The following is a 26,030-nucleotide window of genomic DNA, read 5'->3' as shown; positions in this document are numbered from 1 at the left end:
TGGGCTGGTTTCCTCTAATAATTGAAAAAAATTATGGTCGCTCAAAATATTAAAAATCTCACCTATTCTATGAAATCAAACAAGACATGAATAAAAAAAAACATCCTAGTACATCCATTAAATGTAAGATAGAATTGAACAAAGCTTCAATTATGAATCTGTTTTCTTTAAACAGACAGCAGGGACAAGTCTCCAAGGTTTGACAAATTCAATCTTGCTTTTGGGGTAATGAATCCCAATGTTGGGAAAAACTTGCAAATGAGCTTCCAGTATGAATAAGTCATTTGTAAAATATATATTAAAAAAATGGACAAAAATATTCCTGTAGAAATTAAACAAGACATATAAATAAAGAAAAATACCCCTTTACACCCAGCTTTACATATAATATAGTAATGAACAAAGCTTCAATTCTGCATGAATTTTCTTCCAACAAGATTAGAAATTGGGTCATGTCATGCAGATATATTAAGTTATTGGTACAAATACTGCTATTCAGGAGAAACTAATGGCTCATGTAAATATCGAATTCCTGATTTCTTTAAAATGGTGAAAACGAAATACTATTGGCCAATTAATTGTCAGATATTACACAGGTACATTTTTGAAAGGTGGGATGTACTTGATTATGTTTAATATCAGCCATATTCAAGATTGTATTTGAACATCATAAGAACAATCTACCACAGAAACAACAGTACTCAGAAGGTTGCTAGATTGATTGATCAAGGCATGTGACTAACCAAACAGACTTCCAGAGTATTGCAACTGGACAGTATATCACAAGCGAAATTTGGGTCTTTACTAGAAAGCCCTTCAAGAGTTACTTACATAATCTCCTAATAACTATTACAAATTTGGTCCAAATTTAAAAGTCTTAGAAGAAAGAGAAGGTTTTTCATTTCTAAAGGAAACCCTATTTTGATTCTTTTTTTCCAATTAAGAACAGAGGCAGTACCATTGTATGAGCAACATTCTGCTACTTCCATACCCAGGGGAAAAAGCCAAGCCTTACATACCCTGGAAATATTAGTATCACGATAAGTGAAAAAAAGTACATTTTAAATATTCTCGCCTTTTTGACATTAATAAAAAAATAATCTTCAAAATTCAAGGAATAAATATCAGTATATGTGTATTAAACTGGCAGTCCACGGTCATCTTTTTTTTTTTTTTTTTTTTTTTTGGTAAAGTGTAAATAGTCATCTGATTTTCAGAAGACATGCGATTTGTCAACACTGTACGTGTTAATTTTGATTGTTTTGAGTTATTTACTCAAAATGAGTCATTTATTGCAATTTCCGTTCGTTTTGAGATTAATTTATTTATCGGCGGTGATTTGTGGTAGTTTTACGCTTGGAAGATTATTTGATTTCATTTCTGGTTATCTTTGGTTTAATGGAGTTCTTTACTTTTCTTTGGAAAACTTGTTATGTAGAAATTAGTTTTTTAAATTAATTGCTTTAACAATTCTTCAAGACTTTCAGGTATGAATATCAGCATATACTATGCTGTCAACCCCCTATTCATTTGTTCAGTTTCAGCAACAAACCGGTAGTGATGGTTATTTATTTCCCATTTTTTTGATGTTATGAAAAATCAAAACACATATCTGGAAATGCAGGTTATTTTCAGTTAAGTGCAAACGGCGTTCTGGTCTTTTGGAGACACAAGGGTTGTTAGCCCCGCTCCTCTTTGTGGTTGTTTATGGACGTTTTGAGTTTGACTTGTTATTAATTTTAATTTCTGTTCGTTTTTGGTTTCATTTATTTATTGATGTGACTTGTGGTAGTTTCACGCTTGAAAAATTCATTTGACTTTATTTTTGCTCACCTTTGGTTTAGCATAGTACTTTACTTTTCTTTGAAAAACTTCTTTTGTCGAAGAAGTTTTTTTTTCAAACTAGTTACCCCAAAGGAACATCCAAATAATTCAGTGAATCAGACCCAGGAACAGTGACGGAGCCTAGTTTAAAATTTATGTTCACAGCACAAGTTTTTGGTATAAGTGACATCATTATTTTGGCTCAATGAATGGAAAGATCTGAAATTAATAGATCCAAGCATAAAACCATTTTCTCCTTTTTTGTGAAAATTATATATGTATACTTATTGCACAATTGTTGGTTTCAGGATGAACATACATCTGAACTCTGATAGTGCATTTTATCTGGGTATACTATAATAAACTCAGTCTTTGAATGTTCAATGGCCATGGCAATATTAGATGCACAAACCGGAATTTAGAATTCGTGAGTCTCAAGTTGATTTAGCTCTTTAATATGACCCAAGCACCTGAAAATACAACAATATAAGCACATAGCAAAAGGAACACAAAACTAATAAGCAAGCGAGCTCAGCGGGATACTACATCTTCCTTCTTCCGAGCATGCTGTTGTCTCTATAAGTTTAACCTGGTTGGTTGGATTATTGTTCTACCCAATCTTGTTTCTTCACTCCGCCTCTGTCCGGGACTGGTCTCGTTTGTTTTTGTGTTATAGCGCTAGTAGGGGCGGTGGCACTATTTCCATTACGTTCGACGGGGGCTTCCAGGCTAGGTGAGACTGGATGCTCAACAAGGCTGACTTCGGGTACCACCTCAGACGGTTGAGTGGCTTCTGCATTTTGGTAGTTTTGTTCTGAGTGCATTGTTTCGTCTTATTTCCAGTGGGAGAGTCCAACTCTGTTGCGTCGGAGCGTCAATCCGTCGTAAGTTGCAATTGTGTAAAATCGTGGCTGTGAGCACACATCGACAATAATTCTATTACACCTCAAGCGAAAGTCTGGCCTGTGGTCACTAGGACTACTAGGGGAGTTGATTTAACGGGGAAGTAGCATGGTGGTGTCTGTATTGTTCTTATTTGTCCCGCACACAGTTTGTAAAATTTTCATCATTTGTAATCAGACGTTAAGGCTAATATAAATTTACAGACTTTAAGATAACAACAGGAGTTGTGTTTTTAAAAGACGATGAAATTTTCGACATTCCTCTTCAAGGCAAATACTTTATAAACACCCCTTCCGTGACTGTCTGAAGGCTGATTTTCCTGCCTGGCTTTTGGGGAGTAGTAAAGTACCTCTACCCTTCCCGAATTCAAAATTTGAGGTCTATTTGAGCCCCTCACTGAATATTCAACAAAAGTTGCATATCCTTCTTAAGCCCAACCCTCGGCTAAAGTGCGACAAGACAGTATTTGTTGGCTTAAAAACATGTTCATTCGCCAAAGTGGCGAATATGTGTACCGTTAACATGAATTGTGAAGATCCTTGACTCTTTTTAACCTAACATTTCTCTTTTTAGGAGAGAGTTATAAACACTCTAGAGTCTCACCAGCTGCTGGTAGTCGATGAAGTATCGAGTGTTGAAGAAAACAGTTCTATGTTTTTGAAAACCATCCCGATTACATTTCGCACAAGTTCTTATACAAGTGGTAAATCAGTCGCTGATGCATATGCGGAACTTTGTGAATTATGGGGATTTTACTGTCGAAAATGACCCAAACCTCAGGATTTGGTCGCGTCTTCAACTACCTAGAAAGACTGAAAGATCAAGTTGGAAACTTATTGGTTTGTCGTTTGGTAGTTTTGTGAATGAGCAGACTTTTGAAGAAGCGGTTATTCTTCAGTATCCTGAGCTTGAAATGATGCTGTGCATAGATAATAATCGAACCTTGGAAATCAAGATCGATGGAAGCGGATATAACCGAAAAATCATAATCAGCTTATCAGGTATTCTCGACTCTGCGTTGCTAGATTCGACTAAAAAAGGCATTAGTAAGCTGTATCTACCATATACACAAGTACCAGCTTTGATGTCGAATGGCAAAAAAATTGAGTATTTGAATTTAGATTTCAGATCCGGATTGGAACCACGTGATGAAAAGACTCTCCGTGCGTTTGTGGATAACGCAGTTTTAGCCCTTTCGTTAGAAGAGAACAATTCTAAAAAAGATAGGAGCTGCTCACCAGGATGAAGACATGGGTTGCGATATATTATCACCTAAAAGAAAAAAACAAATGCATTAGGAATAAATATCTAAACATAAAATAACGACGAAAAAGTAAAAAAAAGTGAAAAAAAAACAACAAAAAACAATTTTCATTTTCTTAAACATAAAAGAGAACCGATGTCTTTCTTACCAAATTCTAAAACTTCGAACAATTCTAAAACATTATTTTCCCTACTTGCAAAGCCATAGAAATGCGTTATCAACCCCCCCAAAAGTTTAAACACAAAGAGAGATCTAGGTAAGCGAAAAAATAATATTCACGCAACATATCCACCACTACACTGAGCAATACATATTCAGAGATAGCTAGAGTACAGCAAATTATTAAAGTTAGTGGGTTTCTAGATTGTAAACATTGCAATGAAAAGTAGTAAATATTCTTTAAAAAATAAATTTCTTTTTGTTACGGCCCCTGGCCCTAAAGATCAGATAAATACCCTTTTTGTAAACTTACTTTCTTTCTTCTTTAATTTTGATATGTCAACACCAGTTCTACCTATTATTAAATATTTTTTTGTCCTGATATTATTTTTCTCTAGGTTAACTGAATATGACACATGTTGAAAGATTTTGTAAATTAGCTAGACTCTGAAAAATGTAGGCTACGGGGGACTCATACAGGAAACAAAATAGACTAAAAAGCCCAGGCTAAGTTTTGTACTTCAGTTGGCACAGACACACATTTCAAATTTTTCAGAATTATCCCCCCCAGCTCCCCCAAAGAGGACGAATCTGGTCCAGTTATGTCAATCACTTATCTGGGACTTGTGCTTATTTTTCCCACCAAGTTTCATCCCGACCCCTCCACTCTAAGCGTTTTCCAAGATTTTAGGTTTCCCCCTAATGTCACTGGATCTTGTCGAGATTTAAAATACGAACTCTGAGACACGATATCCTTCTAAATATCAAATTTCAATAAGATCCAATCACCCATAAAAATGCCTCATTTTTTCTAGTTTTTCCGAATTAATCGTCCCCCCACTCCCCCTCAGATGGTCGAATCGGGGAAACAACTATTTTTAATTTAATATGGTCTGGTCCCTGATACCCCTGACAAGTTTCATCGTCCTAGCTTACCTGGAAATGCCTAAACTAGCAAAACCAGGACCGACAGAATTTGCGATCGCTATTTGTCACTTGGTAAATATAAAGGGCCATAAAAAGAGGCAACAAATTAGGTGACAAGATCATGATACCACACAAAGGCCTTAAAAGGGTAAAAATGAGCTTCTGGTCGCATTGTCCATTTTATTATCGTATTAGAGGCCATGAATCAGGATCGCAGAATCCAGTCCTCTTAAAAATTGGGACGTTATTAGAAGGTCACATTAGGCTGTGTGACGTTTTGATGATGTAATATGCATAAACAAAATTGGACACCAGCTATACAAAGAGTTGGAATAATAACAAGACTTACCAATCCATCTACAACACTTGAATTTTCATCCTCATCTCTTTGAATTTGAAGAAAAACTTCTTCTTGGCCAAGGATGTGAAATGGATCAGAAACGCCAAGGACCAGAGCTGCATCCTTTAAGGGTATCTTGGTCTTTTTGACAATGTCAGTTGTATCAACTTCAAAAAGCTTTTTCAAAACCCGCAGCCAAAATGGTTCATTGAGCAGATCAAAATATTGCTGAACTTGTTTAACCTTCCAGGAAATTTGCCGCGTTTCTAGTTTTCTAGCAGCTAATCTTGGATCTATTAGCATTTCAATATTTCTAGAAAGTACTCTCTCATGCAAAACATGCAATTCCTCAACAACATCAGAATGAATCGATTCCAGAAGAGTTATAATTTCACGGTTTCAAGAGTTATGTTTTTGAAAGAGCAACAGTTTTTTGACTTATGATGACAGAAAAACTCCAAGCAAGCAAAAAAACATCTTTGGTCTTTGCAGAGGCTGTCAAAAATGAATCCCATAAATAATCTTGATCTTCTAGATTATTGTCATAGTCGTACGCATCATCATGGTCACAAGACACTGGCACAAGAATCGTACGCTCTAAATGGAAAGTTGTCAGGATTATTCAAAATGGCTCTTAGTGAGCAACTCCTATCTTTTTTAGAATTGTTCTCTTCTAACGAAAGGGCTAAAACTGCGTTATCCACAAAAGCACGGAGAGTCTTTTCATCACGTGGTTCCAATCCGGATCTGAAATCTAAATTCAAATACTCAATTTTTTTGCCATTCGACATCAAAGCTGGTACTTGTGTATATGGTAGATACAGCTTACTAATGCCTTTTTTAGTCGAATCTAGCAACGCAAAGTCGAGAATACCTGATAAGCTGATTATGATTTTTCGGTTATATCCGCTTCCATCGATCTTGATTTGCAAGGTTCGATTATTATCTATGCACAACATCATTTCAAGCTCAGGATACTGAAGAATAACCGCTTCTTCAAAAGTCTGCTCATTCACAAAACTACCAAACGACAAACCAATAAGTTTCCAACTTGATCTTTCAGTCTTTCTAGGTAGTTGAAGACGCGACCAAATCCTGAGGTTTGGGTCATTTTCGACAGTAAAATCCCATAATTCACTAAGTTCCGCATATGCATCAGCGACTGATTTACCACTTGTATAAGAACTTGTGCGAAATGTAATCGGGATGGTTTTCAAAAACATAGAACTGTTTTCTTCAACACTCGATACTTCATCGACTACCAGCAGCTGGTGAGACTCTAGAGTGTTTATAACTCTCTCCTAAAAAGAGAAATGTTAGGTTAAAAAGAGTCAAGGATCTTCACAATTCATGTTAACGGTACACATATTCGCTACTTTGGCGAATGAACATGTTTTAAAGCCAACAAATACTGTCTTATCGCACTTTAGCCGAGGGCTGGGCTTAAGAAGGATATGCAACTTTTATTGAATATTCAGTGAGGGGCTCAAATAGACCCCCCAAAATTTTGAATTCGGGAAGGGTAGAGGTACTTCACTACTCCCCAAAAGCCAGGCAGGAAAATCAGCCTTCAGACAGTCACGGAAGGGGTGTTTATAAAGTATTTGCCTTGAAGAGGAATGTCGAAAATTTCATCGTCTTTTAAAAACACAACTCCTGTTGTTATCTTAAAGTCTGTAAATTTATATTAGCCTTAACGTCCGATTACAAATGATGAAAATTTTACAAGCTGTGTGCGGGACAAATAAGAACGATACAGACACCACTATGCTACTTCCCCGTTAAATCAACTCCCCTAGTAGTCCTAGTGACCACAGGCCAGACTTTCGCTTGAGGTGTAATAGAATATATGCTAGAGACACTCTTTACATATTAAAAAAAAAACTTTAAAAATTTTGTGTTTTTGTCAATTACATTGGCTTTAACTGTTTTTAAAATAACGCTTGATAAACTTTAACATTTGATAATATTTGGATAACAATTCAGTTATTTTCAAAATCTGCTTTCTTTCATCAACAACTCGTTGATAATTCATTATATTAACTAAAAAACTTTCCGAAAAAGAAGTTTTTTAAAGAAAAGTAAAGATCATATCAAACTTAATGTCAGAGGAAATAGAAATCTGCAACATCTCGAACTCAAAACGACCAGAGATTAAAGAAAGAATCGTAGCAAAAAATATACAATATGTACTAATACAAATGAATAATAATATACAAATCAAGCTTGAAACGAACACAAGTATTTTGCTATTGAAGTATAAATAAAACCCGAAACGAACAGAAATTAAAAATAAATAATCATAACAAATCAATATACAATAGATAGTACTATTCATGAACAAAGAAATCTTGAAAGGAGTAAAACTTAAATTGAAAATACAAATATGCGAGCTTGAAACGAACAGAAATCACTATAAACAACAGTTTGGGTTGTGCCTCCTCTCACTGTAAGTCTAAAACCTACGGCGTCATTGAAGCTTAGTAAAAACTATATATGTTTTCAACAGTCTTGTATAATACAAATTAAATAGGGCATAAGTTACAACCCTTCCCCAGGGTTCTAGGGGAGATATGTTGACCCCGAAGTTTTTGTCATCTGACTGTCAGAATATCTCAAACAAAATGGCTATCCCAAAACTTTGATCGGGTGCATTTGGGGAAAAAAGGGTGTGTGTGTGGGGGGTAAATGTCCTCTGATCACTTTTGACTCATAAAAAGGACACTGCAACTTCTGATTTTCAATAGAATGAGCCACCTTGAAAGTTTATGCGACCATCCTTTCTATATGGAGTGGCTCTGAAAAAAAAAACAAACAACGACATTAGACCCTTATGGCCTTAGGCTTGGTGAGAGAAGACTAGTTGCCCTAAGATTGCTTTTGACTGAAAAAAAGCGAAGTCGAACTTTCTATTTCTAATCATTTGAGTCCCCTAAAAGGTTTATACGACCACGTCTTCCATAAAAACCGTGCGTGACCCCGGGGAATAAGTTACAACCCTTCCCTGAGCTTTGGGGGGGGGGGGGCTAAATTAACCCCAATTTTTGTCATACGATCGTTGGACTGTTTCAAACAAAATGGCTATCTCCAAGTTTGGATCGGATACATTTAGGGAAAAGTAAGGGGGGGAGTCGTCTGTGTGAGTGGGGGGGGGATATATGCCATCTGATCACTTTTGATGACACTTAAAAAGGTAATTAGAACTTTCAGTTTTTAAACAGTTCGTGGTAACGAACTCTAGTTCGTTACCACGGCTCAATAGAAACCGAAACTCTAAAAAACGAAATTTTGATACCAATAGTTACATCAAAAGAATCGGATTTTAATGCTGATTTTAAATATATAAGTTTCATCAAGTTTAGTTGTATCAATCAAAAGTGACAAGCCTGAGAAAATTTGCCTTATTTTAGAAAATAGGGGAAAATACCCCCTACAAAATCACACCATCAGATTCAGCGTATCAGAAAACCATACAATAGAAGTTGCAAGCTCTTATCTACAAAAATATGGAATTTCGTATTTTTTGCCGGAGGACAAATAACGGATGCGTGTTTATTTGTTCGTTTTTTTCCTCAGGAGTGATCGTATCGACCCAGTGGTCCTAAAATGTCGCGAGAGAGCTCATTCTAACAGTAATTAAAAGTTATAGTACCATTTTTAAGCGACCACAATAATTGGAAGGCATCTAGACCCCCTCCCATGCACATTTTCCACCATAGTCACCAGATCAAAATTTTGAGATAGCCATTCTGTGTCAGCGTAGTCGAAAAACCTAATAACTATGTCTTTGGGGACAACTTAATGCCCCACATTTCCCGGGGGAAGGGCTACAAGTTACAAACTTTGACAATTGTTTACATATAGTAATGGTTATTATGAAGTGTAGAGACGTTTTCGGGGGGACTTTTTCGCGTTGGGGTGGGGATGGGTCGGGGGTTAAGTGGGAGGATCTTTCCATGGAGGAATTTATCATGAGGGAAGAGAATTTCCATGAAGGGGGCGCAGGATTTTCTAGCATTATTTAAAAAAACAATAAGAAAATAAATAATTTTTTTCAACTGGAAGTAATGAGCAGCATTAAAACTTAAAACGAACATAAAATATTACGTATATAAGGGGGTTCGTCCCCTCCACAATACCTTACTCTTTACGCTAAAGCATTATTAGTTATTTCAACTATTTATTCTACGGCCTTTGTGATTCAGGGGTGATTTTCAAGGATAAATGTAGCGTGAAGAGCCAGGCGTTGAGGAGGGGGCAACCCCTTTCATATACAAAATCATTTCTGTTCGTTTTAAGTTTTAATGTCGCTTCTTACTTACAGTTAATAAAAACTTTTTTTGTTTAATCAATCAAATGAACCATCTCTGAAGTCTATATGACCATGCCTTAAATAAAACCTTATATGTCCCCACGGTACGACTTACAACACTTGCCCCCGGGCTCTTTGAATTGTATCGATTCCAGAGCTTTTGTTATTTGACCTTTAAAATATTTTTAACAAAATAGCTACCTCAAACTATGATCAGAAGCAATTGAGAAAAAAAGGCCTTGGCTAGGGGGCTAGTTGCCCTCCCATTACTTTTGACAGTGCACTAGAAATTCCGAGTTTCAATCGAATGAGCCACCTCCAAAGTTTACACAATTACCTCTTTCATAAGAGCCTTATATGACCCTTGGGCATAAATTACAACCTTTGCCCCTTGCTTTTTTTTGGGGAGGGGGAGCTATGTTATCCCTCAAGTTTTGTTATATGATCTTTGGTTTATTTTAAAAAAAGGCTATAGCCAAAATTTGATCTGACGCATTCAGATAAAAGACGGTGGGGGGGGGATTGTGCAAGTTGCCATTGGATCCCTTTTGACTCTTAAAAAAGGAATCCCAAATTTCAATTTCTAATCATTTGAATCCCATTTGAAGCTTATACGACCATCTCTTCCATAAGAATCTCATATACCCCGGGGTATAAGTTAGAACCCTTCTCCCCGGCACTGGGGGTTATGATGACCCGAAGTTTTTGTTACCTAATCGTTGGACTATTTCAAACAAAATGAGAATCTCAAATTTTTTCACATGCTTTTGGGGGGAAAAGGGTGTACATATGGGGGGAGAGTAGATGCCCTCCAATCACTTTCGACTCATATAAAAGTAACCAGAGCTTTCGATTTCTAATAAAACGCGCCACCTCTGAAGTTTATAAAACCTTACATTCCTACTGAGCATAACTTAAAGCACTAGCCTCCGGAATTTGGGGAGCTGTGTCAACCCCAGAGTTTTTGTTATTTAATGTTTGAATTATTTCTAACAAAATGGCTATCACAATTTTTCTTTCGGATATGCTTGGAGGGGGGGATCTAATTGCTCTTTGATCTCTTTTTTTAGGGCATATCTTCCAACGCCAGCCTTGGGCTCTCCGGGGTTGTGTCAACCCTAGAGTTGTTTTATCTCATATTTAAAATATTTGTGGACAAAATGGTTACCTTATATTTTTTATCGGATGCTTTTCGGTAAAAAAGCTTTGAAGGGTTCTCTAATCGAATGAGCCTTCTCCAAATTTTATACAGCCACCCCTTCCATATGAAATGCCTCTAGAAAAAAATAATAATAAATAGTGAATAATGGTTTCGCCATTGTTCTCCTACGTTTGGCCCCCGTGATTCAAATTTAAGCACTAGAAGTGATGCCTTATTAAAAAGTAGATTTGGCCCTCTATTGCATAAATGTAACATGTTTCTTGTTTCTAAAAGTGATGATCAGGGTGACAGGCTTGTCAGGCGTCGCAAAGCTCCCTGTAGTTAGACGGTATCACGTCGTAACACCTTCAAAACGCAAGTGCGTCTGTGCGCAAGTGCGTCTGAACTCGATGAGCATCTGAAGCTTTTATTTCAAATGATTAGCCTACTGATATAGGTCAAGCACTGATTCACTTGGTTCTAGCACAACAACAAATAATTGAAAAAAGGAAAAAATTGCGAATTTTTGTTGTATTTACCGCCTATTACTGTTTGAAGTGTTTTAAGTAGTTATTGAAAGTCTTATCCTGCCTGAAATGATACGTAAATGCACACTATGTTAAAGACAGTTTTCATAAGCATCTGAATTGTCCGATTGCTTATCAAACAGTTTGTAGCAACGAACTGTAGTAAGGAGCAACCCGGCTCAATAGTAACCGAAACTCTAAAAAACTAAATTTTGATACCAATACATACATCAAAAGAGTACGATTTTTACGCTGATTTTAAATAGGTAAGTTTGGTCAACTTTAGTCTTACCCATCAAAAGTTACAACTCTGAGGAAATTTTCTATATTTTCGAAAGCAGGGAGGAACACCCTCTAAAAGTCATAGAATCTTCAAAATTTGCCTGCCAGAAAGAGAAAACACGCACTGAAAGTAAAACAATTTTATTAAAAATCAAACCATCAGGTTCAGGGTATCAGAGAACCCTACTGTAGAGATTTCAAGAACCTATCTGCAAAAATGTGGAATTTTGATTTTTTTTTTGTCCAGAAGAAAGATTACGGATATATTTTTAATTGTTTTTTGTTGTTGTTTTTTTCCAAGGAATGATCGTAACGACCCAATGGCCATAGAATGTCGTGAGAGAGCTCATTCTAATGGAAATTAAAAGTTCTGGTACCCTATTTAAGTGACCAAAAAACTGGAGGGCAACTAGGCAACACGCTCATTTCTCATACCACGCTCATTTTTTTCCAAAACTCGCAGGATCAATTTTGAGATATTCATTTTGTTCAAGATAGTCGAAAAATCTAATAACTACGTCTTTGAAGAGAACTTGATCCCCGAAAGTCCCTGAGAGAAGGGCTTTCCCCTTTGTTTACATAGAGTACTGGCTGTTGGGGTGGCGCAAAGCGCCACCCCAACACCTAGTTGGTAGGGGCAGGTCGCGCCCCCCCCAAGCCCCCCCGCAAGCGTAAGTCGTTACGCGCCATTGTAGCTGTGTCCCTGTGTCCCACCTGTTAATATAGATAGATATATATATATATTTTTAACTACGGAAAACTTGCGAATATATAACATTCTTGGCTGTCCCATTGTCTGTGCATATAAATAGATTGTCAGGTTTACCGACTCTTGAATTATTAAATTTAAATTGAATTTAAATTATTTGATCTTCCTATTTGTGTGTTTGTTTTTGTGTCCCTGTGTCTGGGACGGCCTCCCACGCCCCTCCTGCCCGATATTTATATATTTACTTAACCTTTATTTAGTTTTTTTTTATTTTGTGTGTCTTCTACCGTATTATATTTTGAAATCATTATTAGGATGAGATGTTGATGTTTTTTCTTATGTTTTTGCACTGTCCCAGCCTTACGAGCTCTGCTCTCTGTTGGGGCATAATATTGTTTGTGTATTTTTTGAGTTGAATAAAGAAAAAGTTGAAATTTGAAGTTGAACATGCAACATATAATTGTCCATGGGAAAAACAATCTGTATTCAGATCTATACCTCATTATTCTAATGATTGCCCTTGAGCTTTGTTGATGGTGATTGCTAATCGAACATTCCCTGTGTCCCCGTCGTCATTTATATATCCCCCTGTGCCCCCCGGTGTCCCCGTTGTTGTTGTTTCCCTGTGTCCCGGTCGTCATTTGTGTTCCAGTGTCCCGGTCTGTAATTTCTATTTGAGTGTCCTGGTCGTCATTTATATTCCCTGTGTCCCGGTCGTCATTTTTGTCCCGGTCGTCATTTGTGTTCCGGTGTCCCGGTCTGTAATTTCTCTTTGAGTGTCCTGGTCGTCATTTATATTCCCTTTGTCCCGGTCGTCATTTGTGTCCCGGTGCTTTGTTGATGGTGATTGCAAATCGAACATTCCTTGTGTCCCGGTCACTTTCTCTTTGAGTGTCCCGGCCGTCATTTATATTCCCTACTAACTGTTGGGTTGGTGCATCGCGCCACCCCCACATCTAGTTGGTGGGGCGCTTCAACCCCACCAACTGTGAATAGATATATATATATATATATATATATATATATATATATATATATATATATATATATATATATATATATATATATATATATGTTGCTGAATCTTGAACATGCAACATATAATTGTCCATGGGAAAAACAATCCGTATTCAGATCTATACCTCATTATTCTAATGATGTGTCCCTGTGTCCCGGTCGTCATTTATATTCCCTGTGTCCCAGTGTCCTGGTCGTTATTTGTGTCCCGGTGTCCCGGTCTGTAATTTCTATTCGAACAATCCCTGTGTCCCGGTCGTCATTTATATATTCCGCCTGTGCCCCGGCGTCCCCGTTGTAGTTGTGTCCCTGTGTCCCGGTCGTCATTTATATTCCCTGTGTCCCGGTCGTGATTTGTGTCCGGGTGTCCCAGTCTGTAATTTCTCTTTGAGGTTCCCGGTCGTCATTTATATTCCCTATATCCCGGTATGTAATTTCATCAGTTGACAAACATGACGTCAGTCGACAAACAACTTCATGACGCACACAGCTTAATCCTTATAATGACGTCAGTCGACAAACATGACGTCACTCGACATACACACACTGACAACTTATTTTTATATATATAGACTAGCTGTTGGAGTGGCGCTTCGCGCCACCCCAACACCTAGTTGGTGGGGCGCTTCGCGCCCCCTCCGCGCGCGTAAGTCGTTACGCGCCATTGTAGTTGTGTCCCTGTGTCCCACCTGTGAATAAAGATAGATAGATATATATATATATATATATATATATATATATATATATATATATATATATATATATATATATATATATATATATATATATATATATATATATATATATATATATATATATATATATATATATATATATATATATATATATATGTTTTTAACTACGTAAAACATGCGAATATACAACATTCTTCGCTGTCCCATTGTTTGTGCATATAAATAGATTGTCAGGTTTACTGTCTCTTGAACATGCAAAATATAAATGTCCATGGGAAAAACAATCCGTATTCAGATCTATGCCTCATTATTCTAATGATGTGTCCATGTGTCCTGGTCACCATTTATATTCCCTGTGTCCCGGTGTCCCAGTTTGTAATTTCTCTTTGAGTGTCCCGGTCTGTAATTTCTATTCGAACAATCCCTGTGTCCCGGTCGTCATTTATATATCCCGCCTGTGCCCCCGGCGTCCCCGTTGTAGTTGTGTCCCTGTGTCCCGGTCGTCATTTATATTCCCTGTGTCCCGGTCGTGATTTGTGTCCGGGTGTCCCAGTCTGTAATTTCTCTTTGAGGTTCCCGGTCGTCATTTATATTCCCTGTGTCCCGGTCGTCATTTGTGTCCCGGTATGTAATTTCATCAGTTGACAAACATGACGTCAGTCGACAAACAACTTCATGACGCATACAGCTCAATCCTTACAATGACGTCAGTCGACAAACATGACGTCAGTCGACACACAAACATGACGTCACTCGACACACACACACTGACAACTTATTTTTATATATATAAGATAGATAGATAGATGTCTCGGTGTCCCGGTCGTCATTTGTGTCCCGATGTCCCGTTCTGTAATTTCGTCAGTCGACAAATATGACGTCAGTCGACACACAAACATGACGTCACTCGACACACAGACAACTTACTTTTATATATATAGATTGGTAATTGGGAAGTATAGAGACATTTTCAGGAAGATTTTTTTCTGTGGTGGTGGGGGAAGGGTTACTTGAGAGGATCTTTCCATGGAGGAGTATATCATGGGGGAAGAGAATATCCATGAATGGGTGCTGGATTCTCCAATAATATTAAAAAAACAATGAGAAATTCGATAAAAAAAACAAGTTTTTTCAACTGAAAGTAAGGAGCAACATTAAAACTTAAAACGAACATAAAATTATGACGTATATGGGGGGTTCGTTCCCTCCTCAATACCTCGCTCTTTACTCTAAAGTATTTTTAGCAATTTCAAAAGAGCTATTTTATTCTAATTAAACGGCGGAATTAGAACTTCAGTGAAAAGAATAAGGAATTGATGAAGAGGCAAACCCCCTCACACACGTAATAAAAATGTACGAATATAGAAGTTCGTTTGTTACCTCAAGCCAAAAAAATAAAATTAATATGCAAATTTCGCTTTAATTATTCACATACGATGAGTCATTCACATACGATATCACCCTCTTCTCAGCCCCTCCCCCACCCAAAAAATCCACCTGAAAACGTCTGTACACTTCCCAATACCCATTAGTATATGTAAGCACTGGTCAAAGTTCGTAACTTGTAGCCCCTCCCACGGGGACTGTGGGGGAGTAAGTCGTCCCCAAAAACATAGTTATAAGGGTTTTCGACTACACTGAATAAGATGGATATCTCAGAATTTTAATCCGTTGACTTTGGGAAAATAATTAGCGTGGGAGGGGCCTAGGTGCCTTCCAATTGTTTTGGTCACTTAAAAAGGGCACTAGAACTTTTCATTTCCGTTAGAATGAGCCCTCTCGCAACATTCTAGGACCACTGGGTTGATACGATCACCCCTGGGAAAAAAACAAACAAAACAAACAAACAAATAAACACGAATCCGTGATCAGCCTTCTGGCAAAAAATACAAAATTCCACATTTTTGTAGATAGGAGCTTGAAACTTTTACAATAAGGTTCTCTGATACGCTGAATCTGATGGTGTGATTTTCGTTAAGATTCTATGACATTTAGGGGTTGTTTTCCCCTATTTAATAAAATAAGGCAAATTTTCTCAGGCTCGTAACTTTTGATGAGTTACAGTAAACTTGATGAAACTTGTATATTTAAAATCAGCAGTAAAATGCAATTCGTTTGATGTAGCCATTGATATCAAAATCCCATTTTTTAGAGTTTTGGTTACTATTGAGCCGAGTCGCTCCTTACTACAGTTCGTTACCACGAACTGTTTGATTTACTATGCGTTAGGTCTTCTGTTCATTCGCACGATACAAGGGGTAATGTTGATTTAAGTGTACCTAGAGACATTTCTCCACGTTTGTGCTTTTCTGTTTTATATGGAGGTACACGGAAATGGAATAGTTTGACGAGTAATATAAGGAGTATTGGAGAACCTGTTATATTCCAAAAAACCATTAAGGAAATGTTTTTTGTAGATGAGTTTTGATTCATTCGTTTATTTTATTCATTGTGGGGGTTATGATGATATGTAGTTCCCAGAAGTAAAGTAATGATATTTTTTTTCATATTTATAGTTGAATGTGGCGGTATTAGTGGTGTCGGTGGCCTAGTGTTCTATTATATTATGTATTTTGTTTTCTCTATCTCCCCCTCGGACACGCTTTGTTTTTTAGGGGAGGTAGTAACCATTTTTTATTTATTACCTGTTTAATGAATGAATCCTCCCCCTCTCTCTCATAGTTTTCATTGGACGATTTTGATAAGAAAAAAGGGTGGGGGAGGAGGCATAGATGTACTCTAATTTGTGGTTACTTAAAAAAGCAACTAGCTTTTTATTTTTTTAACGAACGTTTTTATTAGTAATAAATATACGTAACTGACAAATTAACTTCAGTAACGAAATTCTATATTTGTATATTTTTAATAAGTATATAAGGGGGTTCTCGCCCTCGTCAAAACCTCGCTCTTTACATTAAAGCTTCAATTTGGTCCAAATTCTTTAAGAATGACCCCTGAGTCACAAAGGCCGTAGAATAAATAGTTGAAGTGACTAAAATACTTTAGCGTAAATAGTGAGGTATTGTGGAGGAGATGAACCCCATATATGCGTAATAATTTCTGTTCGTTTTAGGTTATAATGCTGCTCCTTGCTTCTATCTGAATTTTTTTTTCTCATTGTTTTTTTTTATAATACTAGAAAATCCTGCGGCCCTTTCATCGAAATTTTCTTCCCTCATGATAAATTACTCCATGGAAAGATACTCCCACGTACCCCTTCCCCGACCCCCTATGAAGTGGAAAAGTCCCCCTGAAAACGTCTGTACACATTCCAATAACCAGTGCTGTATGTAAATAATGATCAAAATTTTTAACTTGCAGCCCTTCCCCTGGGACTGTGGGGAATTAAGTCGTCCTGAAAGACATAATTATTCGGTTTTTCAACTATGTTGAACAAAATGGTTATCTCAAAATTTTGATTCAGTGACTTTGGGAAAATGAGCGTGGGAGGGAGCCTAGGTGCCATTCGATTTTTCGGTCACTTAAAAAGGGCGCAAGAAATTTAAATTTCAGTTAGAATAAGCCCTCTCACGACATTCTAGGACCATTGGGTTAATACGATCGCCACTAAAAAAAAAAACAAATAAACTCGCATCCGTGATCTGTCTTCTGGAAAAAAATACAAAATTTCCAAATTTTTTTAGATAGAAGCTGGAAACTTCTACGACAGGGTTCTCTGATACGCTGAATCTGATTGTGTCATTCTTTGACTTTTAGGGGGTGTTTTCCTCTATTTTCTAAAATAAGGCAGTCTCGTAACTTTTGATGGATAAAACTAAACTTGAAGAAACTTATATATTTAGAATCAGCGTAAAAATGCGATTCTTTTGATTCAACTATTGGTATCAAAATTCCTTTTTTAAGACTTTCTTTACTATTGAGCCGGATCGCTCCTTACTACAGTTCGTTACCACAAACTTTTTGATTTAACGCTATAGCGTTGCCTCGAACTTCCATTTTTTAGAGTTTCGATTATATTGAGCCGTGCCGCTCCTTACTACAGTTCGTTACCACGAACTGTTTGATTGTCGTAGTTATGTTAGGGTTAAACTTGCCTAGGACTTAATGTTAATGCTGCTAAGACTGAATTTCTTTCTCAGAATTTCCAGGGTAAAGCTATATCTTGTTTATCTGTTATTGAATCAGGTGAGTTTATTGGAGTTTTCTTTACTGAAATACCCCTCGTTTATGGTCCAGACGAGGGTAATAGTGGTGGCTGCTCTGAGACATGAAATAAGAGAAATAAGAGCTCTGAGACATGAGTTTCTTCTAAATATCAAATTTCATTGAGATCCGGTCGCCCGTTCTTAAGTTAAAAATTCCTCAATTTGTCTAATTTTTCCAAATTAACAACCCCCAGCTCCCCCAAAGAGAAAGGATCCGTTCTAATTATATCAATCACGTATCTATAGCTTTTGCTTATTCTTCCCATCAAGTTTCATCTGGTCTCTCCACTCTAAGCGTTTTCCAGGAGAGTCAGTTTCCAAGGTTTCCAGTTTCCCCCCTCCAACTCCCCCCAATGTCACTGGATCTGGTCGGATTTAAAATGAGAGTTCTAAAACACAAGATCCTTTTAAATATAAAATTTCATTAAGATCTGATCACCGGTTGGTAAGTTACAAATGCCTCACTTTCTCTAATTTTTCCGAAATACTCCCCCCCCCACAACTCCACCAAAGAGAGCGGATACGGTCCGGTTATGTCAGTCACTTATCTTGGACTTGTGCTTATTCTTCCCACTAAGTTTCATCCTGATCTCTCCGCTTTCAGCGTTTTCCAAAATTTCTGCCTCCCCCCCCCCCCCCCAATGACACTGGATCCGGTCGAGATTTAAAATAAGAGGTCTGAGTTACGAGATCTTTCTAAATATTAAATTGCATAAAGATCCGATCATTTCTTCGTAAGTTGAAAATACCTTATTTTTTTGTTTTAGAATTAATCCTCCCCCCCCCCAAAAAAAAAAATCCCCCAAAGAGAACAGATCCGTTCCGGTTATGTCAATCACGTATCTAGGACTTGTGCTTATTTTCCCCACCAAGTTTCCACTTTAGGCGTTTTCCAAAATGTTTGCCCCCCCCCAACTCTCCCCAATATTACCAGATCCAGACGGGATATAAAATAAGAGCTCCGAGACAAGATTTACCTCCAAACATCAAATTTCATTAAATCTGATTACTCCTTCGTAAGTTAAAAATACCTCATTTTTTTCTAATTTTTCAGAATTAACGCTCCCTCCAACTCCCCCAAAGAGAGCGGATCCATACCGGTTATGTCAATCACGTATCTAGGACTTGTGATTATTTTTCCCACCAAGTTTCACCCCGATCCCTCGGCTCTAAGCGTTTTCCAAGAATTTAAGCTCCCCCTAACTCCCCTTAATGTCACCGGATACGGCCAGGATTTATAATAAGAGCTCTGAGACACAATATCCTTCGAAATATCAAATTTCAATAAGATCCGATCGCTCCTTCATAATTTAATAATACCTCCTTTTTCAGAATTAATCCTCCCCCCAACTCTCCCAAAGAGAGCGGATCCGTTCCGGTTATGTCAATCACGCATCTAGGACTTGTGCTTATTTTTCCCACCAAGTTTCATCACGATCCCTCCACTCGATTTCCAAGATTATAGGTTCCCCAGCCCAACTTCCCCCAATGTCACCCGATCCGGTCGGGATTTTAAATAAGACCTCTGAGACACGATATCCTTCCCAACATCAAATTTCATTAGGATCCGATCACCCGTTCGTAAGTTAGAAATGCCTTCTTTTTTCTAGTTTTTCCGATTTAACCGTCCCCCCACTCCGCCCACCACCCAAGATGGTCGAATAGGGGAAACAACAATTTCTAATTTAATCTGGCCTGGTTCCTGATACACCTGCCAAATTTCATCGTCCTAGCTTACCTGGAAGTGCCTAAAGTAGAAAAATCAGGACAGACAGACCGACAGAATTTGCGATCGCTATATGTCATTTGGTTAATACCAAGTGCCACAAAAACATAAGCTGAAAATTGCATTGTTTAAAGCTAATCCCCATCAATAGGCTTTTCCAACCCATTACCCTGCTGTTTACAGCAGCATTGTGGCCAAAATGTCAAATTTTAGCGTATATAATCATTTCCGTCCCTTTTCTTTATTTTCATTTGATTTGAATATCATGCCCAGAATTGTCTTAAATGCTCTAATGCCCACTCAAAACCCAAGCTTTACATTGAAGTTTAATGTTTGCAGACCAATTCTTCAGAGAAAAAGAGCTCATTTATTGTATTAGCTTTTAGAAATAATTTTAAAACAAACTAAGATGTCTGCAATCAGACAGATACTTTTGCCCTCTTAGCACCGATACTAAATCCCACGTCCTATACATTCTTGCTAATAAAGAGAGACCAGACTTAAATTTACCAACATCTGAAAACTCATTCTATTCATTTGAAACACATTTCATAGAAGGTTTGAGAATATGAGTCTAAAACATTGTTGTAAGGCCTTAAAAGCCTTTTACGCCAGAAATGATTCCGTTTGCCAACAACCTAATCGACTTTTTGAAACTATAAAGTATTCAATACACTTTTGTTTTATCGGATAAACTACCCATGATAAATGTTAAATTTTAATGCACTACAAGCATGTTTAGGGACTAAGGGAATACCTCACACGTGTATGGGCCTCTGAGAATAAGGGGTCTCACATATGTTTTATTTCAATGGATAAATTTCACCAAGATCCCACCCCTTTGTGGGGGAGTCTATTCCCTTTTTCTAAAATCACAAATTATTTTTGTAAATTTCGTAAATTTAGAAGCAGCATCACAAATGCTGCTAACCAAAAATCCAGTGAAAGTGTCGGGAATTGTGCAGGATTTTTATAAGAAAAGAAATCGATTGATAAATTTGTGACTTAGTTAATTCGTATGTATATATAGTATATACAATATAGTTTTTTCTATATATGTATATATAGTAAATATAGGAATCAATTGTTGTCAGAATTTTTGCTTGGTAACATTTTGGCCCTATTTGGTCCAAAATGGATGCCTTACTGGTCCAAATATACAAATTCAGTTCTTCCCCGTGGCATGATCTCTTTTGTTAAAAAAAATGGGTGGTAGATCTATAAATTTTCATTCGAATAGACCCTTTTATTCTAAAATTACATAATTTTTATTTTCGAGAAAAGAAAAGTAGAAAAGAGGTTTTTATTGTTGCATAAATTACAATCATAACATCGTTTAAAGAGTTTCGGCTTCAAGGGTCGCTCTTTGCTGACAGTTTGATACCAATAACTGATTGATTCTTATCTCAAATAAACGCGAGGGTGGCTACAACACCTTTCTTCAACTCCCTTTTTTACATTAAAGTTTAATATCTGTAAAACCATGCATCAAGTGATTATCATCCCTAGAAAGTGCACTCCCTCAAATATTTTTCAGGTGGAGGGGTCTTAAAAAAAAATCCTTTCAAAGGTTTTTAAAGTGTTCTTCATGCAAATCTTTTTGTAGGGGATTTCCCAAATGAACAACGGCAGATTGAGTCATGAGGGAATGCACCCTCCCCTCAGAAACAGGAAGACATAAAAAATCGGCAAATATAGGAAAATAGGAAGTAGTACTATTTTAATCTTGCCAAAAATATAAGTCATTGTAAAAATTACCCTCCCCCCCCGGAAAATTCCTATAGGCAATCACGATGACTACATCTCTCTCCTTTTTGACCCAGTGAGCATATGAATAGAATCTTAGAAGTTAAAATGAAAATATCTGCCATGAGAAGTGAGCTATAACCCCCAGTACATACATTAGTGGCTTAGTCCAAGAAAATTCCTTGGAATGAAGAGATTAAAAACTAATAAATATATTCACTTAAAAACTGAAGAAAAGTTCAAGATTTGGACATAGATTACCAAAAGATCTACTGGCTCTCCTCTTTAATAGCCATAGTGCTAATATACACCACTGCATATAATTTTATGAATAATAGACAAATAATTGTCTATATTAGCATGACGACAGTGAAGTGAAATTTTAACAGCTAAATCAGCAGCTTTTGATGTAGAATCTGAATTTTATAGTGCTCTTGTTTAATTTAATTGTATTTAATTTACATTTTCTTTTGTTTGCTTCAAAAGCAGTCTCCACCTTCAGAGTTGGAGCCAACACATTCAATCCTTATCTCCACTACCTCATAGAAAGTCCTTCAAGACAAAGAAAGAATAACAAAAAAAAATTACCAACAAAACAGTGTGTTCCCCATTTGTGATGACGTAAGACTTTACAACAACCTAGGTCCTCAATCGTGAATCCAAACTGTCTGTACCGACAATCAGTTTCAAAGAAGGTGGCTGGCGTATAATCTCCCAAATATGGACGACCAGAAGTTGGATCAACAAAATCCGCCCAGTGACCCTGGCTGCGAATTCGCCGACATATTTCTTTGGCTGTCTCAACAAACTATAAAAAAAAAACTAGAAATATAGTCCTTGAAAATTGAAGTAAACATTCAACTTCAGTCACTAAGCAAAACAAGTAAATCTTTAAAATTAATATTTATATTCGAAATCCATTTAATTATTTTCTATCATGCACCTTTCGTTACGCCCTTCAGCATTATCTATTTATTTCAAACAGTTCGTGATAACTAACTGCAGTAAGGAACGACCCGGCTCAATAGTAACCAAAACTCTAAAAAATGGATCGCATTTTAATGCTGATTTTAAATATATAAGTTTCATAAAGTTTAGTCTTACCCATCAAGAGTTACGAGCCTGAGAAAATTTGCGTTATTTTATAAAATAGGGGGAAAACCCCCTAAAAGTCAAAGAATATTAACAAAAATCACACCATCACATTCAGCGTATCAGAGAACCCTACTGTAGAGGTTTCAAGCTCCTATCTACAAAAATGTGGAATTTTGTATTTTTTGTCAGAACGGATACGTGTTTATTTGTTTGTTTGTTTTTTTTTTCCCAGGGGTGATCGTATTGACCCAGTTGTCCTAGAATGTTGCGAGAGGGCTCATTCTAACGGAAATCAAAAGTTCTAGTGCCCTTTTTTAGTGACCAAAAAATTGGAGGGCATCTAGGCCCCCTCCCACGCTAATTATTTTCCCAAAGTCAACGGATCAAAATTCTGAGATAGCCATTTTATTCAGCGTAGTCAAAAAACCTTATAAATATGTCTTTGGGGAAGACTTACTCCCTCACAGTCCTCGTGGGAGGGGCAACAAGTTACAAACTTCGACCAGAGCTTATAGTAATATAGCACTTATACATATAGTAATGCTTATTGGGAAGTGTACAGGCGTTATCAGGAGGATTTTTTTGGTTGGGGGAGGGGTTGCGAAGAAGGGGATATGGTGGGGGAACTTTCCATCGAGGCATGTCATGGGGGAAGAAAATTTCCATAAAGGGAGCGCAGGATTTACTAGCATTATTAAAAAAAAAATGAAAAAATAAATATGAAAAAGTTTTTTTTAGCGGGAAGTAAGGAGCAGCATTAAAACTTAATACAAAACGAAATTATTACCCATATGAGGGGCTCACCTCCTCCTAATACCTCGCTCTTTACGCTAAAGTATTTTGAGTAATTTCAACTATTTATTCTACGGCTTTTGTGATTCAGGGGTCATTCTTAATGAATTGGGACAAAATTTAAGCTTTAGTGTAAAGAGCGAGGTACTGACGAGGGGGCGAACCCCCTCATATATGTAATAAAAACATGAGAATACAAAAGTTCATTACGTAAGCTAATTTATAAGTTACGTATATCTTTTACTAATAAAAAGACTCGTAAAAAATTTAAAGTTCTAGTTGCCTTTTTAATTAACCAAGTAACCAAAAAATCGGAGGGCAACTAGGCTTCCTCCCCCGCTCTTTTTTTCTCAAAGTCATTCGATCAAAATTATGAGAAAGCCATTTAGCCGAAAGAAAATATGCAAATTTCATTTTATTATTCCTCTGCGGAGAGCCAAAATCAAAACATGCATTGACTCAAAAACGGTCAGAAAATAAATATAAAAAAAAACAAGTTTTTTTAACGGGAAGTAAGGAGCGACATTAAAAACTTAAAACGAACAGATATTACTTCGTATATGAAAGGACTGCTTCCTCATCAACGCCCCGCTCTTTACGCTAAAGTTTTTTACTGTTTTAAAAAGTAGAATTAAGAGAAAGAGTCAAAGCGGGGTGTTGATGAGGAAGCAGCCCTTTCATATAGGCTACGAAGCAATTTCCGTTCATTTTAAGTTTTAATGTCGCTCCTTACTTCCCGTTAAAAAAACTTGTTTTTTTTTTATTTAATCATTTTGTAAAGCCTACTTAACATAAGTTTTGAAAGTTCAAAATTTTCTTTACATATATCATTTGTCTTTAATCTGAAAACGCTTTTGAATTATACAATATATATTTATCAAATCTTCGGAAATTAACTTGTCATTTATGGATTTTAACCTGTTTGCAGACTTTTATATAACTATATTATGTCATTGCAATATTATCATGTATTTTTGCTCTTTAAATGCATATGAATATGTCGCCATTCCTATGAAAAGTGTTTTATAGAATTATGGCCCTAAACGAGTTTCCCCAACTCGTGACCTATCTAGTTTGTTTTTTCACGCCAAAAAATCTCAGTTTGCCAGATATATATATATATATATATATATATATATATATATATATATATATATATATATATATATATATATATATATATATATATATATATATATATATATATATATAATATATATATATATATATATATATATATATATATATATATATATATATATATATATATATATATATATATATATATATATATAAATAACTATATATATATATATATATATATATAAATATAAATAACTATATATATATATATATATATATATATATATATATATATATATATATATATATATATATATATGTGTATATATATATATATATATATATATATATATATATATATATATATATATATATATATATATATATATATATATATATATATATATATATATATAAATATATATATATATTTATATATAATATATATATATATATATATATATATATATATATATATATATATATATATATATATATATATATATATATATATATATATATATATATATACATATATATATATATATATATATATATATATATATATATATATATATATATATATATATATATATATATTTATATATATATATATATAGTGGAAAATGGCACGTACAACATACAGTGATTAAAGATAAGTATACGGAGGTCAATCCCAATAAAGTCAAAAGTTATCATTGTAATTTGAAAGCTCCCATACTCCATTCTTTCATGTAATAAAATTTTGCTCTTTTCTTGAGACAAATCCTTTAAGAGGTTATTTATCACACACAAGAAAAACCTTTGGAGCCATCTATTTTTAACTGCTCCGCTAGCAGTTAAGAAAAATTCTGCGCTAAGGCCACATGTTTCTAAACGAAAAACCTTTGACAGATGCATAATTGTTGATTATCCACTGCTATGCAATAACACAGAGATCATTTAAAAGTTCCTTGCAGCTAAGTCTCAAGTTTGCAAAAAAAAAACCAGACTCTGTAGAATGCAACTCAGACAAACTCAATTTGTAGTAGATTTACGCCCACTTTCACCTTTGAAACCTGTGACTTTTCACTGCTCAATGGTAAAAATCTGTGAATCTAAGACCGCTACTTAAGGAAACTTTGAGTAGTCCTACAGAAAATCTGGGACATTGGTAGCCCTGGTACATAGTAGCTTGATCTCAGACCCCACCCCCATTTTTGCAGAGCAGTATCATCTCTAGCTCTCTTTGATAACTAGCCAGCTTACAATATTTTTTTTATTTTTTATTTCACGCGCTACTACTATTTCAAGACGCTGTCTTGCGCGTTTACTACTTGCTT

General features: G+C 36.0%; 1 protein-coding gene across 1 annotated transcript in view; it reads right to left on the bottom strand.

Moving 5' to 3' along the window:
- Positions 1-2,263: 2,263 nt before the first annotated feature.
- The window catches only part of LOC136030668 (cobalamin trafficking protein CblD-like), a 62,754-nt gene continuing 38,987 nt past the window's right edge, over positions 2,264-26,030 (bottom strand). Inside the window, exons 7-9 of the mRNA XM_065709736.1 lie at positions 22,327-22,546; positions 5,427-6,718; positions 2,264-3,999 (exon numbers count right to left, since the gene is read on the bottom strand). Coding sequence (XP_065565808.1) covers positions 6,669-6,718; positions 22,327-22,546 — 270 coding nt within the window. The 3' untranslated portion in view covers positions 2,264-3,999; positions 5,427-6,668. The remainder of the gene's footprint in view (positions 4,000-5,426; positions 6,719-22,326; positions 22,547-26,030) is intronic.

The sequence above is a fragment of the Artemia franciscana genome, chromosome 8, assembly GCF_032884065.1.
Source record: "Artemia franciscana chromosome 8, ASM3288406v1, whole genome shotgun sequence".
NCBI lineage: Eukaryota > Metazoa > Arthropoda > Branchiopoda > Anostraca > Artemiidae > Artemia > Artemia franciscana.
This window is presented reverse-complemented; position numbering and strand designations above follow the sequence as displayed.